This window comes from Equus asinus, chromosome 7, assembly GCF_041296235.1.
Source record: "Equus asinus isolate D_3611 breed Donkey chromosome 7, EquAss-T2T_v2, whole genome shotgun sequence".
In the NCBI taxonomy this organism is placed as follows: Eukaryota; Metazoa; Chordata; class Mammalia; order Perissodactyla; family Equidae; genus Equus; species Equus asinus.
Genome location: NC_091796.1, coordinates 46259210 through 46276785, shown reverse-complemented (window position 1 = coordinate 46276785; position 17576 = coordinate 46259210). Strand labels below are relative to the sequence as shown.

Sequence of the window (17576 nt, the reverse complement as noted above, 5' to 3'; positions counted from 1 at the left end):
AAATCGACCACAGTTTCCCTTCAAAGCCTTCCCCTGAAAGTTGTAAGCTTTCAGTAGACTCAGAAGTTGCAAAATAGTTACACCAGATTTCTGATGCATACTATTCTCCCATTTTCCAAGAATCCTCCTCCTCAGTGTGCTTTTCGTAAACTTTTTGCTTGGCCTCTTTGACTTTTCTTCTGCAGAGTTCAATGTTAAATGCTTTGAGGGGAAAATCATCACCTAATGTCAGGTCTGCTTCTTTGTTCCTCAGTTCTTTAGAGGATCATGGCTCATCCCTCAAGTCTTGGCAGCCTTGAGGGGCTTGAACTCCAACTTTTGCCTCTCTAGCCTCATGAGATTGTCTAATGCTGTCTTGGCTTTTTGGCTTCTTAGTAACTGCCCTCTCCATGGCTTTTTTGTGTCCTGTTCCACATCAAGAATTAGTACATGCCCAGAGGAAAAACATAATGGAGGAAATTGAGGTTCCTTCAGTGAGGTTCTCTTTTCTTGGGACTGTGACCCCTCAAGACGTGGTTCCCTTGGCACTAATCTGCCTTCAAACAAACTTTTAAAAATAATTTTTCTGGCTTTAGTAGTTTTTCTTATCAGGACAATTGTCTGACAGTCTACAACAGAAGCAGAAGTCTTTGTGTAATTTTTTATACTTTGTGTGTTGCAAATACCTGTTGGAGTTAGTTTTTTTCGATTCACTTTCTGGTGTATTTTGATGAACAGAAGTTCTTAACTTTAAAGTAGTTGAATTTAGCAATTTCTATTATGAATTGCTTATTGAAGTCTTACTCATTCTCCTTGGTGTTATAAAGATAGTCTCGTGTATAGTCTTCTGAACATTTTGAAGTTTTACCTTTTATGTTAAATCTTTGTCATCAGAGTTTAATTTTGGTTTCGTTTTTTTCCTATATTGTGAGGTAGGTATCCTGATTCACTTTTTTCCATTTGTGTAATCACTTGTCCCAGCCACTTTAATGAAGAGTCTTCCTTGATTATCTCTAATGTGTCCTCTGTCATATATGTGTGGGTCTTTTCTGGGCTATCTGTTCTTTTGTGGTTTTGTTTTGTTTTTGGTGAGGAAGATTGGCCCTGAGCTAACATCTGTTGCCAATCTTCCTCTTTTTGCTTGAGGAAGGTTGTTGCTGAGCTAAAATCCATGCCAGTCTTCCTCTATTTTGTATATGGGACCCACGGCCACAGTATGGCTTGATGCGTGATGTGTAGGTCTGAGCCCAGGGTCCAAACCTGCAAACCCTGGGCTGCCAAAGCAGAGCACACGAACTTAACCACTATGCCACCAGGCTGGCCCTCTCTTCTTTTAGTTAATCTTTCTTTTTATCTCTATTTTATCTTATTGGTTTATTAATTTCGAACAGCATACTACTCAATTTACTATAACTTCAAAAGAAATTTTATATTTGTTAAGGCATGTCCATTACCTCCCTCCCCTTCTCCTTTAATTCCTCTCCTTTTCCCACTCTTGTACTCACCCCCCCTCCTGCTCTTCTTGGTTTCCTTGGCTGCTGTTGGGATTTTCCTGTTGCATATAAATGTAGGCATCAGTTTATATTCCACCAAAGATCTCTTCTAGAATTTGAATTGGCATGAGCCTGAGTCCATAGGTCCATGTCCTTCAGCTGTTTTCTTTATAATTTTGAGCCTTCTATCTATGAACATTATTTATATCTCTATTTATACATGCCTTTTTTAACATTTTTCAATAAAATAAAGTAATTTTTTCTATAAAGGTTTACACAATTTGTTGCATTTATATGTTGAATTAATTTCTAAGGACCTTTTTACTGCTCTTGTAAATAATATTTTTGATCATTGCCTTTTATGTTCCTAGTATATACAGATGCAGGTGGCTTTGTTAAAAATTATTTGCCAACTGACTTGCAAGTTCTTATTTCTGATAATTTTTAGACTATTTTAGGTTTTTGTGTATACAGTGATGTCAACAGTGAGATTAGAATTATGGATTGACTTGTTTTCATTTGGCTTTCACCACTTTAAAAAATGTCAGTGTTGTTTTCTGTATTCATGTACATGTTCACTTTCGAAGATAAAACATACTAAGGAAAAGTCACCCTGAGTTCAAATTACAGGGAAGCAGCAACACATTTGGAACTCCAGTGACTTCAAACACTGGATGATCAAGTATTCAATATTAAAAATTGTTACAAAATGGTTAAAAATAAGATATGGAATCACCCAATGAGCAAGTAACAATTACCTATTAACAAATGAATACAAAGATTTGAAAAAGAACCAAATAGTACATTTACAAGTGAAAAAATGTAATTGTTGGATTAAAAACCTCATTGGATGGGTAAGTAAGAGTAAACCTGAAGACCCAAATTGATTTGGCTATACTCGGAGAGGATTTGTGACTGGTTCTCATGGGAACCAGGGACGACTATTGACTTGGGACCACTTTAGCCCTGTTCTAGGGAACTTGACTTAACCTAGCAGGCACAGATACGATTTCTGTCCTTTAACAGAGCCCGAGAACTAGTGCTAGCCACAGGCGTTGGCCCCTGAGGCACTTCTGCCTTCAGAGTGCGCTCACTGCTTATTTTTACTGACACCTTTTTTGACAACTTCTGTGCACCCAGCACTGGAATAAAAGTGTCTTATGCTGGTCTATTATAATGCTACGTAATTTCTCCTCTGTAAATCTAGTCCACTTACTGCCTGCAGCAAAAGTGTCACCATTAGTATTTTCTTTGGGAAATTTCTGGCTTATTACTTTTGCTCATGTATCTGTTGAGTGCTTATTGCTTTCTAGACTTAGATGTATATTGGAGAGTAATTCATTGTTGCATATGTTGTAAATATTTTTCTCCCAATCTTTTGCTTAACTTGTAACTTTGTTTTTAGCGTCTTTCATTACACAAAGGTTTTAAATCACAGTATTAGATTTATCAGTCTCTTCCTTTATGGCTTTTGAATTTTACCTTATTCTAAGAAATCCTTCCCTACCCTGTGCTCATAATGGTGTGCCCCTATATTTTCTCCTAAGATATCTATACACACACACTTCACATATGCACATATACCTTTACATTTTAAATAATTCTGATTTTATCTTTGTAAATGTCTGAAGCAGGAATTAGCTTTTTCCAATTGGATTGCTTGTCTCAATATAGTTACTAAAGAATTCATAATCCATACCTTTTTGATTTAAAATGCCACCTTTATCTTATAATAAATTCTCGTTTATACAAGAGTACATTTCTAGAATTTCATTTTAGTGCTATGTTTTTGTTCTATTTCTATGGTAATATTTTTGTGTTTTCAATTATCATACCTTCATTATTTGTTTTTGTATCTGATAGGGTAAATCCTCTCTCTTTATTCCTTTTTTATCAAAGGTATCTTGACTTGTTATTTTTCTTTTGTACATGAATTTTAGAATCAGCAGGGCAGTTCTATGAAAATTTTGTATTGAGTTTATGTGATTAGGTTAATTTGGGGGAGAATTGACTTTTTCTTGATGTGAACCATCTTGAACCATAGTTATATTTGTTAAAATTCAGTAAGGTTATAGATAACAGAAAAACTAAAAAAACAGTGGCATAGCAAGATAGAAGGTTATTTCTCATATTCACGGAAACTGAAAGTAGGCAAACCATTGCAGATAGAACACTCCATGGTGTTAGGAACCCAGGCCCTTTGTTCTCTTTCTTTCTGTTCTTCAAACCCACTAGTCATGTTCCCATTGTACAGTTTTTAGATGTGATATTCCCTAGACTTTCTGTCTGCCACTCTTCATGTTGCTTGGTCCTTCTTATTCCAGTTTCAAAGTTGTCTCCTTAAAGAGCTTTTGCTTGGCTAACTTCAGTCACATCCAGTGTCTTGGGGCACTTATCTAAAATTATCCTATTCATTTATTTGTTTACCTTTCTTTGTGTTTTCCACTCCTTTTTAAATCTCTGTGAGCGTTTACAACTTTTATTTACCATTGTATACATAATTTTAAGACAATGCTTGATTCATTTAAGCATTCAAATATTTGTTGCAATGTTGATTTTTAAAAAGAGAACAGGAGTATCTATAATCTTAGCTAATTTTTAAGATATCTTTTATTTTGCATGAAGATACACTTCATTTTGTATAATTCTAGTGATTTGGGTCATAGGTGATTTTATGTGTACCTTTTTATAGTGATGTCTTTTTTTATTTGTTTGCTTTCTTAGATACTTAATATCACTTCAGTTACTGTTAAAATGAAGCTTAAAATAGACTTTGATGTTGACTTTTTTGTTCAATAAGAGGAGGTATTAGTATTTGGCATTAGGTCTTGTCTTGACTTAATTGGATGAGGTTTAATAACAGAGTGGTAGCTGTCTACTTTTTCAAAACTACCCGTTTAACTGAAAAAAAGTTTTTTGTTTGTGGCCTTTTTCCACTAAGGAAGTCATATTTTCTATTCTGCTTGTCAGTATACCTGGGATGAATGAGAGAAGCGATATAGTGCTTAAACACCAGAGGGTGCCAGAGATTTGTGTTTTATTCTTTATATTCAGAATCAGAAAGGACAAATATTACAGTACCTCTGCATATTTGTATAGTTAACCCCATTTAAACTGACTATTTTGATGATAGTAAGGACTTATTGTTAAGTTTTTGAAAGTGTAATAATGCTTTATGATTAAGGTGGGTTCTTTTTTAGAGTCTTTTTATTTTAGAGAGAAGTAAAATATTTATGGATGAATAATGCATATATATATTACTTCTGTTAGTGAAGATATTTTAACAGCTAGGGGTGTGGCGTGATTTTTAAAAATTTGCTTTAAAAGACACTTTTAGAAAATAGTACAGGACAAGGTTATATGCTGTTTGCATAAAGAGTATTATTCCACCAATTTTCATGTCCATTTTTTCATATTGCAGGAATCAGATTCTTTAGTGTTCATTAAACTTGTGTTCTACCTTGCTTCATGTGTAATTCATTGTTTCATCATGTTTGTCCTTAGAGGTACAAGTATATCAAGAATATATATTGGTTATGTAATATATGACATAATATTTATGGTTAATCGTTCCAGAGCAGGGAATTAAAGAGAGAGAAAATAGTCTCTGATGACTAACTCTCAGCTTGGAAAGATGAAGCAGTTAGAGAAGCATCCGTGTGAGCTGTGCCCAGATTAGCTCTAAATCTAGGGTTAAAATGCAGCCAAAAAGTCTTCTTGGAAGAGTTGCCTTATGCTAGATCTTGTTAGAAATTAGGTTCTTAACCTGATATCAGATATCTCAAGAGTCCGTTGCACCCCTATGTTCATCGCAGCATTATTTACAATAGCCAAGACGTGGAACCAGCCTACATGCCCAAAAACTGATGATTGGATAAAGAAGATGTGGTATATATACACAATGGAATACTACTCAGCCATAAAAAAAGACGAAATTGGCCCATTCACAACAACGTGGATGGACCTCGAGGGCATTATGTTAAGCGAAATAAGTCAGTCAGAGAAAGACGAACTCTATATGACTCCACTCATAGGTGGAAATTAGTATATTGAGAAGGAGATCTGATCGGTGGTTACCAGGGAAAAGGGGGGGTGGGGGGAGGGTACGGAGGGGGAAGTGGTGTACCCACAACATGACTAACAAAAATGTACAACTGAAATCTCACAAGGTTGTAATCTATCATAACATTAATAAAAAAATAATAATAATAATAATAATAAATAAATAAATAAATAAATAAAAAATTAAAAAAAAAGAAATTAGGTTCTTAAACATTCCTCAAAGGGAAATTATGTGGATGAAGACTTGGAGATGAGATTATGAAGTCTTTCAAAGATTTCAGCCAGATTCGTCATAGTAAAATGCTATTTAGGGAAAATTATGTTTGTACTTACATGCCAGATGAACCAGGGAGGTGGGACATTACAGGTAGATTCGCCATGGAGCAGAGGTTGAAGTTACCTGGGCAGGAGATAGAGCATATCTTACTTATATACCGTGAGTGTCCTCAAGAAGGATCAAAGCCAAGAGAACAGTAATGATGCTATGATTTGTAATAAAACTTTCTTGACAGGATTAATAATTCTATTGAGAATATATAAATATAGGAAAGGGCTGGTAGATACTTTTGAAACAATTTATAAGTAAACATTTGCTAATATAGTATAGATCAGCAATTTTGTGATTACCCAGGGAACTTGTTAAAATTCCTTTTTTTTTTTCTTTTTGAGGAAGATTAGCCCTGAGCTAACTGCTGCCAGTCCTCCTCTTTTTGCTGAGGAAGCCTGGCCCTGAGCTAACATCCATGCCCATCTTCCTCTACTTTATATGTGGGACGCCTACCACAGCGTGGTGTGCCAAGTGGTGCATGTCCACACCCAAGACCCGAACCGGCAAACCACGGGCTGCCAAGATGCGGAACGTGCGAACTTAACTGCTGCACCATCGGGCCAGCCCCTAAAATTCTTGATTGTAGGTCTCATCCAGAATGAAATCTCTGGAGACTGGACCCAAGCAGGAATCTGTATTTTTAAAATCCTCATAGTATTCCTGATGTTCATTATAGGTTTAGGACTTTAAGTACAGACTAGCAGGTCTCAAAATGTGGTCTACGGAAAATAGTTTTGAAACTGAAACTCTTTCAGAGAGGTTGCGAGCTCAAAACAGTTTTCATCATCGTCATCATCATCATGATGTTATTTGCCTTTTTCAGTATGTTATTTGTGTTGATTCAAAAGCCACAATGGTAAAACGGCTGGTACCTTAGCGTTGATCAAGGCAGAGCACTTGATACTACATACAGTAGCTGTTAATTCTTTACCCTCACACACTCACAGTAAATAAAAGGAAAGAAGCTAGTTTTTTTAAAAAATGTTTTTAATAAGGCAGTACACTTTCTTATTTTTATTAAGTCTCGACCCTTGAGTAAACACCTATTTAGTATTCTGTGTGACGAAATGGAAAGTTTGCATAAAGCTCTTCTGCTGCATGCCGAAGTTCATGGTTGTCTCAAAGACAAGTACCTTTGCTTGTGTTTCAGTTGTAAGCTGAACTAACTGCTCTTTTCATAGAGCATCATTTTTACTTGAAAGAACGACTGACAAGCTACAGTTATTTAGACTTGGGAATTTGACAGATGTTTTTGTGAAAATGGAAAAACTGAGCCTATCTATTTAGGGAAAATAACTCTCAGTATTTTTTGCCAATGATGATAAAGTTTGAGCTTTTCAAGCAAAAATTAAAATTTTGGAAAACTTGTGTCCACTCCATGAGCTTAGCAACTTCTCAATACTTAGATTTTCTGATCAGATTGGTACAGATATTAACATGTAATTTTGGATTATGTATAATGAGTCTAAATTGGAAGATCTGTATCACTCAGTGAACCAGTATTTTCCAAATTACCAACACATGATGTTACAAAACCACGCATCAGTGAAAGGTCCATTCAAAGTGAAGAAGACCAACGGGTTTTAAAGAGATTTGCAAAAATAGAAAACAATGCCAGTCTTCTAATTATTTTTTAATTTTGATATTGTTAGTTTTCCATAAAAATGTTATTTATGTTTATATGTAGTTTTATTATTTTGTAATGAATTAATATTTTTAGTTTCTAATACAGTTTTCATTCACAATCACATGATAGCTACAGTCTTCATCTTCAGTTTGCAGATAAGGGGATTGATGAATAGAGATGGGAAGAAACTTATTTACAGTCATCGTTTTAATACTTGGCAGAACAAGGACTGAAACCTCGGTCTCCTTAAGTCTAGAATTGGTACTCTTAATTTTTATAGTTCAGTTTTGCCAGGTGTGGTCCACAGACTGTTTGCATCACAGTCAACTAGTATGTTTGTTAAAAACCTCTGGGTTTCTGGTCTCCATCATAGACCCACTGAATGAGAATTGTAGGTGCTGTGTGAGTGTGTGTTAATCATTGTGAGACCTGCATTTAAAATAGGTTCCTAAGTGGTTCCTAAAATCATTTAAGTTTGAGAAATACTGCAGTATGCTGAGTTAAGAAGAAGAAAGGCAAAGGGAATTTCCCATGAGAAAGATAACTTCCAAAAAGGCATAGGAAGAGGGATAAGCAGGGTGTTGTGTGAGTTTGCATATTGGCTGTGGTAAAGTGGAGAGGTTGTGCCTGAGAATGACGACAAAGAATATTGAAGGCAAACTTATTTTAGTAGGGATTAATAATCTAAGGGAAGAACTTGATCTTAACGTAAAATTTTTTGTTTATATTTTTTAAGTAAATTATTTATTTATTTGACTAGGTAATACAATCATTTTAGATACAATTCAAAAGGTTCAAAAGGATATACCATGGGAAAATAAGGTTCTCCCTTGCTTCTCTTTCCCTCTGGTACGCCGGTTCCCAAGCTAGAGCTAACCACTGTTAGTAGTTTCTTGTGTATCTTTCTAGATAGAATCTTTTCAATACAGATGCTAGTATACGTGTTTTACATTTTGGTTTTTTTAGGTTTTTTTTCTTTTTTTTGAGGAAGATTACCCCAGAGCTAACATCTGCTGCCAGTCCTCCTCTTTTTGCTGAGGAAGCCTGGCCCTGAGCTAACATCTGTGCCCAACTTCCTCTACTTTACATGTGGGACGCCTACCACAGCATGGCTTGCCAAGCAGTGCCATGTCTGTACCCGGGATCCAAACCAGCAAACCCTGGGCCACCAAAGTGGAACATGCAAACTTAACCACTGTGCCACTGGGCAGGCCCTAGATTTTTTTAAAAAAAGATTTTATTTTTCCTTCTTCTCTCCAAAGCCCCCGGTACATAGTTGTATACTTTTTAGTTGTGGGTCCTTCTAGTTGTGGCATGTGGGACACCGCCTCAGCATGGCTTGATGAGCAGTGCTAGGTCTACTCCCAGGATCCGAACCAATGAAACCCTGGGCTACTGAAGCAGAGCGCACCAACTTAACCACTCAGCCGTGGGCAGCCCCTAGATTTTTTTTTTTTTTTTTAAAGATTAGCACCTGAGCTAATATCTGTTGCCAATTTTCTTTTTTTTTTTCTTTTTTTTCCCTCCTTCTTTTCCCCAAAGCCCCCCAGTATATACTTGTATATTTGAGTTGTGAGTGCCTGTGGTTGTGTTATGTGGGATGTCACCTCAGCATGGCTTCATGAGAGGTGCCATGTCCTGGCCCAGGATCTCAACCTGTGAAATCCTGGGCCACTGAAGTGGGACAGCAAACTTAACCACTCAGCCACAGGGCCAGCCCCTACATTTTGGCTTTTACAACTTAGTACTAATAAATCTTAGAGATGGTCCTATATCAGTACATATTTCTTGTGATTTGTTATTTTTGACAAAGTTACATAATGATGAGCATTTAGGTTGTTTCCAGTATTTTGTACTAGGAAAGCAAAGCTGCAGTGACTATTATTTTGCATGATTTCTAGAAAGAGCAGCTTATTCATTTTAAATTATCAGATATATCAAATGACTCTCCATGGAGGTTCTATTAACAAGTTACACTCTGGGGACAACCCTGTGGCCAAGTGATTTAGTTTGCTAGCGCCCGGGGTTTTGCTGGTTCAGGTCCCCGGCTCGAACATAGCATCCGTCATCAGGCCATGCTGAGAAGACATCCCACGTAGCACAACCAGAGGGACCTAGAAACTAGAATATACAACTATGTACTGGGGGGGGTTGGGGCAAAGAAGGAAAAAAAAAAAGAAAATGGGTAACAGATGTTAGCTCAGGTGCCAATCTTTAAATAAATAAATAAATTACACTCTGAGCAACAAAACTTAAGATAGCAAATTTCTACGTGTTCTGGTGAACTATAAAGATTTTTTTCCAATTCAACAGGTGAAAAATTATATCTTATATTTCTCTTCTGAGTGGGGTAGAATATCTTGTATTTGAATCATTTAAAATTTACTCTTAACTGAAGATTCATATGCTTCATCTGTTTTTCCATTGGATTGTTGGTCTTTTCCTTAGTTATTTATGGGAGCTCTTTATACATTAAGGTAATTCCTTTTTCCATGATACAAATTACTTCCTTCAATCCTTACTTTAGGATTAGGGACTATGGTTGTTCTTGTTTTACTGAAGATGCTGGTCTAGAGAGGTAAATTAATTTTATTTCACATAGATAATTAAGTGGCGGAGTTGGGATTCTGTGCTAAGCAGTTGGACTCAGAAGCCTCCTCATTTTTACTCACTGTTCTTCTACTTCCCAATACTTGGTAAAAGATAAACAGCACACCGTTCTGAGCACATAGAAATTCCTCAACTATTTCAGTACCATTTGTGTACTGCTCTACTGGGAACAGTAGGTGATGAAGATGATTAATAAGATCAATAAAATTAGTCGAGTTAGAGTTTAAGCCAAATATATTGATTATTAGAGTAGAAGACAGAGTAAGACTCTACCATAGCAGAGACAAAACCTGCTCAGAAGTTCAAAAGTTGTAGCAATTGGACAAATGCTTTAAAAGTATAAAAACAAACCAGCATTTCTAAAGTAGGCATTTGAAGTAGGCCTGGGATATAGATAAGGCTTTGGCAACTGAAAGATAAAAAGCAAGAGGAGTTGAAGACTAGAACAAGAAGGGAATAGCCTGAGCAAAGGCCAGAATCAGTGGGAACCATTTGATAGCGAGTAATGGGAAAGAAGAGTCCTAAGGTAGGTCATTACCTGGAAGGCCTTGAATATCAGGTTGAGTTCATGGGAACATGAAAGGTTTTTGAACAGGAAAGTAACGTGATTCACTCTACTTTAGAAGAATTAGTCTGGTGCTATTATAGATCTTAAGAGGTTGGAAGAGATTTAAGAAGACAGGCACGAGCAGTGGTTGACTTTATCAAAAGCTACAGAATTGGATCAGTTTCAGAAGCCAGAATGCAAGACATTAATGATAATTGGGTAATACTTCTTTAATTTTTTGCACAATACCTTATTACACCCCACAGAATCTTGAGTTGGAAGACTTTTCCTACTGAGGCACTATTAAATTTCCTTTTTGTATATCTCTTAAAACAAAACAGATTATCTTTCACAGTGCCTTCATCAAAAGACACTATATTAGACTGGAAGACTTGAAAGCGTGGTTCGGAGATTCTGACTTTCTTCTCCCTTTAAAATTAAAACCAAAGTAGAATCACAAATATGCTTCAACATCAAAGCCTTTATTACTGCCCTGACCTATTTTAGCCGTGTTGTCTTGCTTTCCTTCAGTCTGGCTCCTTTCCTAGAGGAAGTTTTAAATGGCTTGGGTGCTGTTTATTGTGGCACCTTTTCCTCTTCCCTCAGTTGGGTCTTCCTCTACTCCTGCTGCCTCTGTAACCATAGCAACTAGCAGCTGTACTAGAGGGAGCTGTGTTCAGCTTGGGGCCAAATAGGAGGAGGGAAGGCAGGCAAGAACAAATTTTATTGGACTGTTAGTTCCCTGCTTATTTCAGAGAAAGACTGCAAGAAGATTCTAAAATCATGGACTGTCTCTTCATTTATGAATTCTATTCAATTCTAGTACTGTGCTAGATCCTGGTAGTAAGTAGGCCTGGTACTGGTCTCTGCAGCCTGTGTCTGAGATCTCAGCAGGGGTTATGCAGGACCGTCCTGTGGAAGCAAGCTGCAGTTTACAGGACCTGTGTACCTGGCACACATCTCAGATTGTAAACATTCAGTGTTGTGTGCATGTGTGTAAAGGCCGTGTTTTGAATACCTTAAACAATTCTGATTTTCTTTTTAAAGGAAAGACAAGGGTATATGTCTAAACTTCATCAAATTTGTATCTCCAGTTTCCTTTCTCTGTTTAGTTACTACTTTTTAAAAATATCACTAATCATTTTGATTGGATAATCCATATACATAGTACAACAGTCAAAAATAGAAAGGAGTATAATATGGTATTCAATAAGTCTTCTTCGTATCCCTGCTTCCCTGTTTCCCTCTCTAGGGGAAAACTTGTCATGTATCTTTCCAGAGACATGTTGTGCCCCTATAAGTGTGTATGTGTGTGTGTGTACTTTTTCAAGATGCAGTGTATTCTGTACCTTGGTTTTTGTTTTTGTTTTGTTTTGTTTCACTTCACAGTACCCTTGGCAATTTTTCTGTATCAAGTCAAAGAAAGCTGCCTCATTCTTTGACGTGGTTGAGAGGGACCTTAGAAAACACCTAATCTAAGTTATTTGCTTTTCAGAGGAGGAAAAATTTGAGTCCTAAAGATATTAAGTAGCTGGTTGGGATTCTGTTTTGGAGTGAACTGACTTTTCATTGATGTGTTTTTGGCCTTTTTAAAAAATATAGTTTGTTTATTAGAGCAGTTAGGTTCACAGCAAAATTGATCAGAAGCTATAGAGAATTCCCTCTAGTCTCACACATGCGTACCCTCCCCCATTATCAACATCCCCCGCCACAGTGGGCCATTTGTTACAATCGAAAAACCTGCCTTGACATATCATCACCCAAAATCCATAGTTTATGTTAAGGTTCACTTTTGGTGTGGTACATTTCATGGGTTTTTACAAATGTGTAATGATGTGTTTCCATCGTTACAGTATCATACAGAGTAGTTTCACTGCCCTAAAACTCCTCTGTGTTCTGCCTGTTCATCCCTCCCTGTCCACTAACCCTGGCAGCCAGTGGTCTTTTTCCTGTCTCCAGAGTTTGCCTTTTCCGGAATATCATGTAGTTGGAATCATCAATACGTAGCTTTTTCAGATTGGCTTACTTCACTTCGTAATATGCATTGAAGTTTCCTCCACGTCTTTTCGTGGTGTGATATCTCATTTCTTTTTGGCGCTCAGTAATGTTCCATTATCTGGATATACCACCATTTAGCCACTCTCCTACTGAAAGACATCTTGGTTATTTCCAAGTTTTGGCAATTATGAATAAAGCTGCTATAAACATCTGTGTACAGGTTTTTGTGTGGACGTAAATTTTCAACTCCTTTAGGTGAATACCGAGCAGGGTCGTTGCTGGATCATGTGGTACAAGTATATTTAGTTTTGTAAGAAGTCACCAAACTGTCTTTCAGAGTGACTTTATCATTTTGCATTCCCACTAGCAGTGAAGGAGAGTTCCTGTTGTTCCATATCCTCATCAGCCTTTGGTGTTGTCAGTCTTCAGGATTTCGGCCATTCTAATAGGTATGCAGTGGTATCTCATTGTTGTTTTAATGTGCGTTTCCCTAATGACGAAGGATATGGAGCATCTTTTCACATGCTTGTTTGCCATCATTTATCTTTGATGAGGTGTCTTTTAGGTCTTTGGCTCATTTTTTCAGTTTTTCAGTTTGCATTCTTATTACTGAGTTTTAAAAGTTTTTTGTATATTTTGGCTAACAATCCTTTATCAGATGTCTTTTGTAAATATTTTCTGCCAGCCTATGGCTTGTCTTTTCATTCTATTGATAGTTGGGGTTGTTTTTTTTTTTTTTTTCAGATTTTTTCCTTTTTTATATTTTTAGTTTTCCTTCTTCGCCCCAAATCCCCCCAGTACATAGTTGTATATTTTAGTTGTGGGTCCTTCTAGTTGTGGCATCTGGGACGCTGTCTCAGCACCACTTGATGAGCAGTGCTAGGTCCACACCCAGGATCTGAACTGGTGAAACCCTGGGCTCCTGAAGCAGAGCGCATGAACTTAAACACTTGGCCACGGGGCCAGCCCTGATACTTGGTTTTTTAATAAACCCTTTTTGCTCAGACCTTTAAAAAATTTTTTTTACTCAGATCTTGGTCCATCTTTAGGTTTATAGTTTCTACCATTCTTACACTTTAGATGTTTACATGTTTAGAATGTTTTTGGAAATACTATTTTATTTACATAGGTGGCAAATTGATTCTTAGAACCATTCTCAGCATCCCGTACCTCTAACAATACCTCTGTGACGTTTGATAAGGTGGAGGCCAACCATTCTTTTCTTTCTTTCTTTTCTTTCTTTCCCTGAGCTAACATCTGTGCCAGTCTTCTTCTATTTTGTATAAAGGATGCCGTCACAGCATGGCTTGATGAATGGTGTCTAGGTCCACACCCAAGACCCGATCTGGTGAGTTCCGGGCCAATGAAGCAGAGTGCGTGAACTTAACCGCTATGCCACTGGGCCATCACTACGCCACTAGGCCGGCAGTCCAACCGTTTTTGTTTAGTTTATTTATAGTGCATGTTTCAGTTCGTGGTTTGAGATACTAATTTTTAAATTTTTTCTTTTCCTCATTGCAGAGACATACCTTTTAAAGTTAGTCTTTTAAATATACTGTCCAGATTGTAAGACCATTGTTCTTTCTTTTCACTTTCAACTGGTGTGTCTAGCATTTTACTTTCTTTCATTTACTTTGAATTTCTTATTTATTTGAACATGGGCCCTTTTCCCTTCACTCCTAATGTGCTGCTTTTTAAAGTTGAACACTAGAGGGCTTCATTTCTTGAGTGCTTGACGATTATAATTTATTTCCCTTTTCTGTGCACAAGTGCATTATCACAGAGAGGTTCATAATTTAAATCTATTGACATGAGACATGATATACCATTTGGCCTATTCAATAAAGAGAAACAACATCTGTTTAATATAATCATGTTTGTGTAAATTATGTTGTGCGCTGGTATGTGAGTTATGATCAGTAATGTGCTTATTATTACATATGATAATAAGAATATTGTCAGAAAATTTTAGTATTTCTTTTCTCTCTCTCTTCTCTACCCTTAAACATATGTACTTATCTTAGTACTGTAGCTATGTATCAATTCTATGACATAAAACAACTATTTAGTTTTGCAAGTAAAATGCAAGGAACTCAAACATATTTTGTGTTTTATATGTTTGTCTTTTTACATGTATGTGTACATTATTGTATATTTTAAATATAGGCCCTTTGCAGCCATTTGCTCAAGGATGTGATTTATAAATTCAAATAGTACAATTGGAGTGCACGAAAAGTCTGAAGCAGAAAAGCAAAACTAGTTTTAACCGTTTCATTTCACACTAGCTAGTCAAGAAGCCTTCTCAAGGGCCTTTATATGGGTACAACCTTTCAGGACCTGGGGATTTCTCCTGCTCTTCGGTGAACAGTGGAGTGCACTGGGGAAATCTGAGGAGCTCTTAATCATGTTGGATGAAAACAAAGAAATCTGTTTTAATTTTTTTGTCTTTCATTGCAGGGGATTTGTGGATAACTTAGTATAACTTCCAGATCTCTTTTAGTGTATCTCGTTTACTAAACTGAGACAGGGAACGATGGGCACTAGAAGACAAAGTTGCCTCTGATTCATCTTTCTGGTAGTGATTAGACACCAATTAATTTTAAAGGCTTACAGGGAAAACCATTCTTCAGTTCTTCTCTTGCTTGGATGAATTGAGTAAAATAATGTCTTTAGTTATAAGGAGAGATCTATGATTCTTGATCTCTTAAATTACTCATACGTACACACCACCACCATCACCACCAAAAAGCTACCTTTTTTTCCTATTAGAAATGAAGATGACATCAATGATGTGACTTCCATGGCAGGGGTCAACCTCAATGAAGAAAATGCCTGCATCTTAGCAACAAACACTGAATTGGTTGGCACACTCATTCAGTCATGTAAAGATGAACCATTTCTTTTCATTGGAGCATTACAAAAGAGAATTTTAGACATTGGTAAGTGCAGACTTATGATTATTGACCTGATAAGACTGTCTGTTCCAGGGGAAATGTTATCAAAAGAGACAGCCTGGGTTGGTTTCCCTGGAGCTCTGAGGCTCAAATAAGGCTCTAGAAATAATCAAGATTTCATGGGTGTTATAGAGAGAAGTATTTTATTTTAAAAACTGTTAACTTAAATCATATAACCTATGGTTTCTGGTTTAGATCATTGAAGTTAATATTCATATTTCTTAATGGGATAATAGATATGTATGTTTTTATATGAGTATGTACATGTGATATACTTTTTTTTCCTGTCCTTTTCCTTCCTTGGTTGGCTTTAGGCATTTAGGTGTACAAATGCACTCTTATGTTACGAGTTTGTGTTTATGAAATATGGAAATGGGCAATGAGAGTAAGTCCCTTTTTCCTTATCTCAACCCTGGAATTCAAAACCACTCTTGCCTTAAAAGAATTAAATTACAATATTAGGGGTCTCACTAGGTCCAGGAGTAGTTGTTAGGTGGCTGCAGTATATGAAAGTAAATGGAAGAGAGCATACCAGTTCTATTCTGGAACCAGACAGTTTTTTTGTTGTTTTTTAATACCAAACTCACAGTAATGTGAAAGACTACAATCTCCCCAAATTAACTGAAAAAAGAGACAGACTGTGGAGATGTTGTTGCATGTGAGTTATCTCATTTCTTGTGTCCTGATCCTGGGACTTATTGGAGACCAGCTCTCCTCCTTCACCCGTGTCAAATTTGGGGGGCCAGTATATAGTGACCTTTGGGTGTAGTTGAGTAAGAACCTTTACATTTTATATTGAACGCCTAAGACAAAAATGTGGAGGTTTCTGAGTTTTGTTAGGCGCACGGTGTACTTAAGGACTACAAAGTGCATTACCATTAGGTATTTTAAGTCTACTTCATAATGACTTGGTAAAGAAATGTATGAGCTCCTACTATGTGCTATATAAAGTACCACTTTTTTCATTTAACTTGGTATGTATTATTATTCTTTTATCATGAAAAACTAGAATTTACAAGTAGTCCTAAAAGGATAGGAATTCAGAAGAGCTGATCTTAAAATGTTTGTTTGCTGTTTGCTTGTGTTTTGTTTGACTCCCCCTCCCCCACCCTCTTCTTCCCTCTGTCTCTTACGTTTTCCTCTTTGCATCTATATTTTTACTGTACAGGAAGCAGTTGCTTAATTTTGGAACAAACCTCATAAGCACTACACCTTCCTGTAATGGCTTGGGAAATTTACTGATGTTTAACTCCTTTAGCCATATAATTATTTAGAGCTTTGGTAGTATAGAAGTAGATACTTAGTTTTATCAATTCCCCGTCCCCCTTCCAAATTTTATTTCTAGCTTGATTTAAACCTTGATTATATGATAGGAAATTTTTTAGTATTTAAAGAGCATTTTTGATTATTTAGCACAAGGATTGGCAATTTTTTTCCTGCATGGGGCCAGATAGTAAATATTTGCCACTTTGTGGGCCATACGGTCTATCTACATAGCAACTGCTTAACTCTGTTGTTACATTACAAAAACAGCCATAGACTGTATGTAAACAAATAACACATGACTGTTTTCCCATCAAACTTTATTTACAAAGAGACCAGATTTAGTTTTCCAGCCTCTGCTTTCAAAAAGGAGAATTCTCAAGACAACTATTTGTATTTTCATTTCTTAATGAGGAAACACAAACTGGTCATTTAATATAATGGAAAATTGCAAAACTTACTTCTGAATTATCTAAGCTTTTTTTAAAAAGTAAAACTGTAGAGTGAATGGAATTATGTGTTTCTAGGAATGTTTTCCATTTATAGTAAAATTTCATCTTTACAGAACAGATCAGAAAAGACCATTTCTTAATAACAGATATTATAAATTTACCCAAAGAATTTTTTGGAAGAAATTTTCCTGCTTGAATAGTGTTAGGAAAGTAAACATGGCAATGTTCTTTCATTTTTTCTAATTACCTAAATTAATCATTTT

At 36.4% G+C, this 17576-nt stretch overlaps 1 protein-coding gene across 2 annotated transcripts in view; it reads left to right on the top strand.

The window, feature by feature from the left end:
- The window catches only part of TAF4B (TATA-box binding protein associated factor 4b), a 134760-nt gene that overhangs the window by 55089 nt on the left and 62095 nt on the right, over nucleotides 1–17576 (top strand). For both annotated transcript variants that reach the window (XM_014828393.3, XM_070513280.1), the window contains one exon: nucleotides 15414–15583. In XM_014828393.3, coding sequence (XP_014683879.2) covers nucleotides 15414–15583 — 170 coding nt within the window. The remainder of the gene's footprint in view (nucleotides 1–15413; nucleotides 15584–17576) is intronic.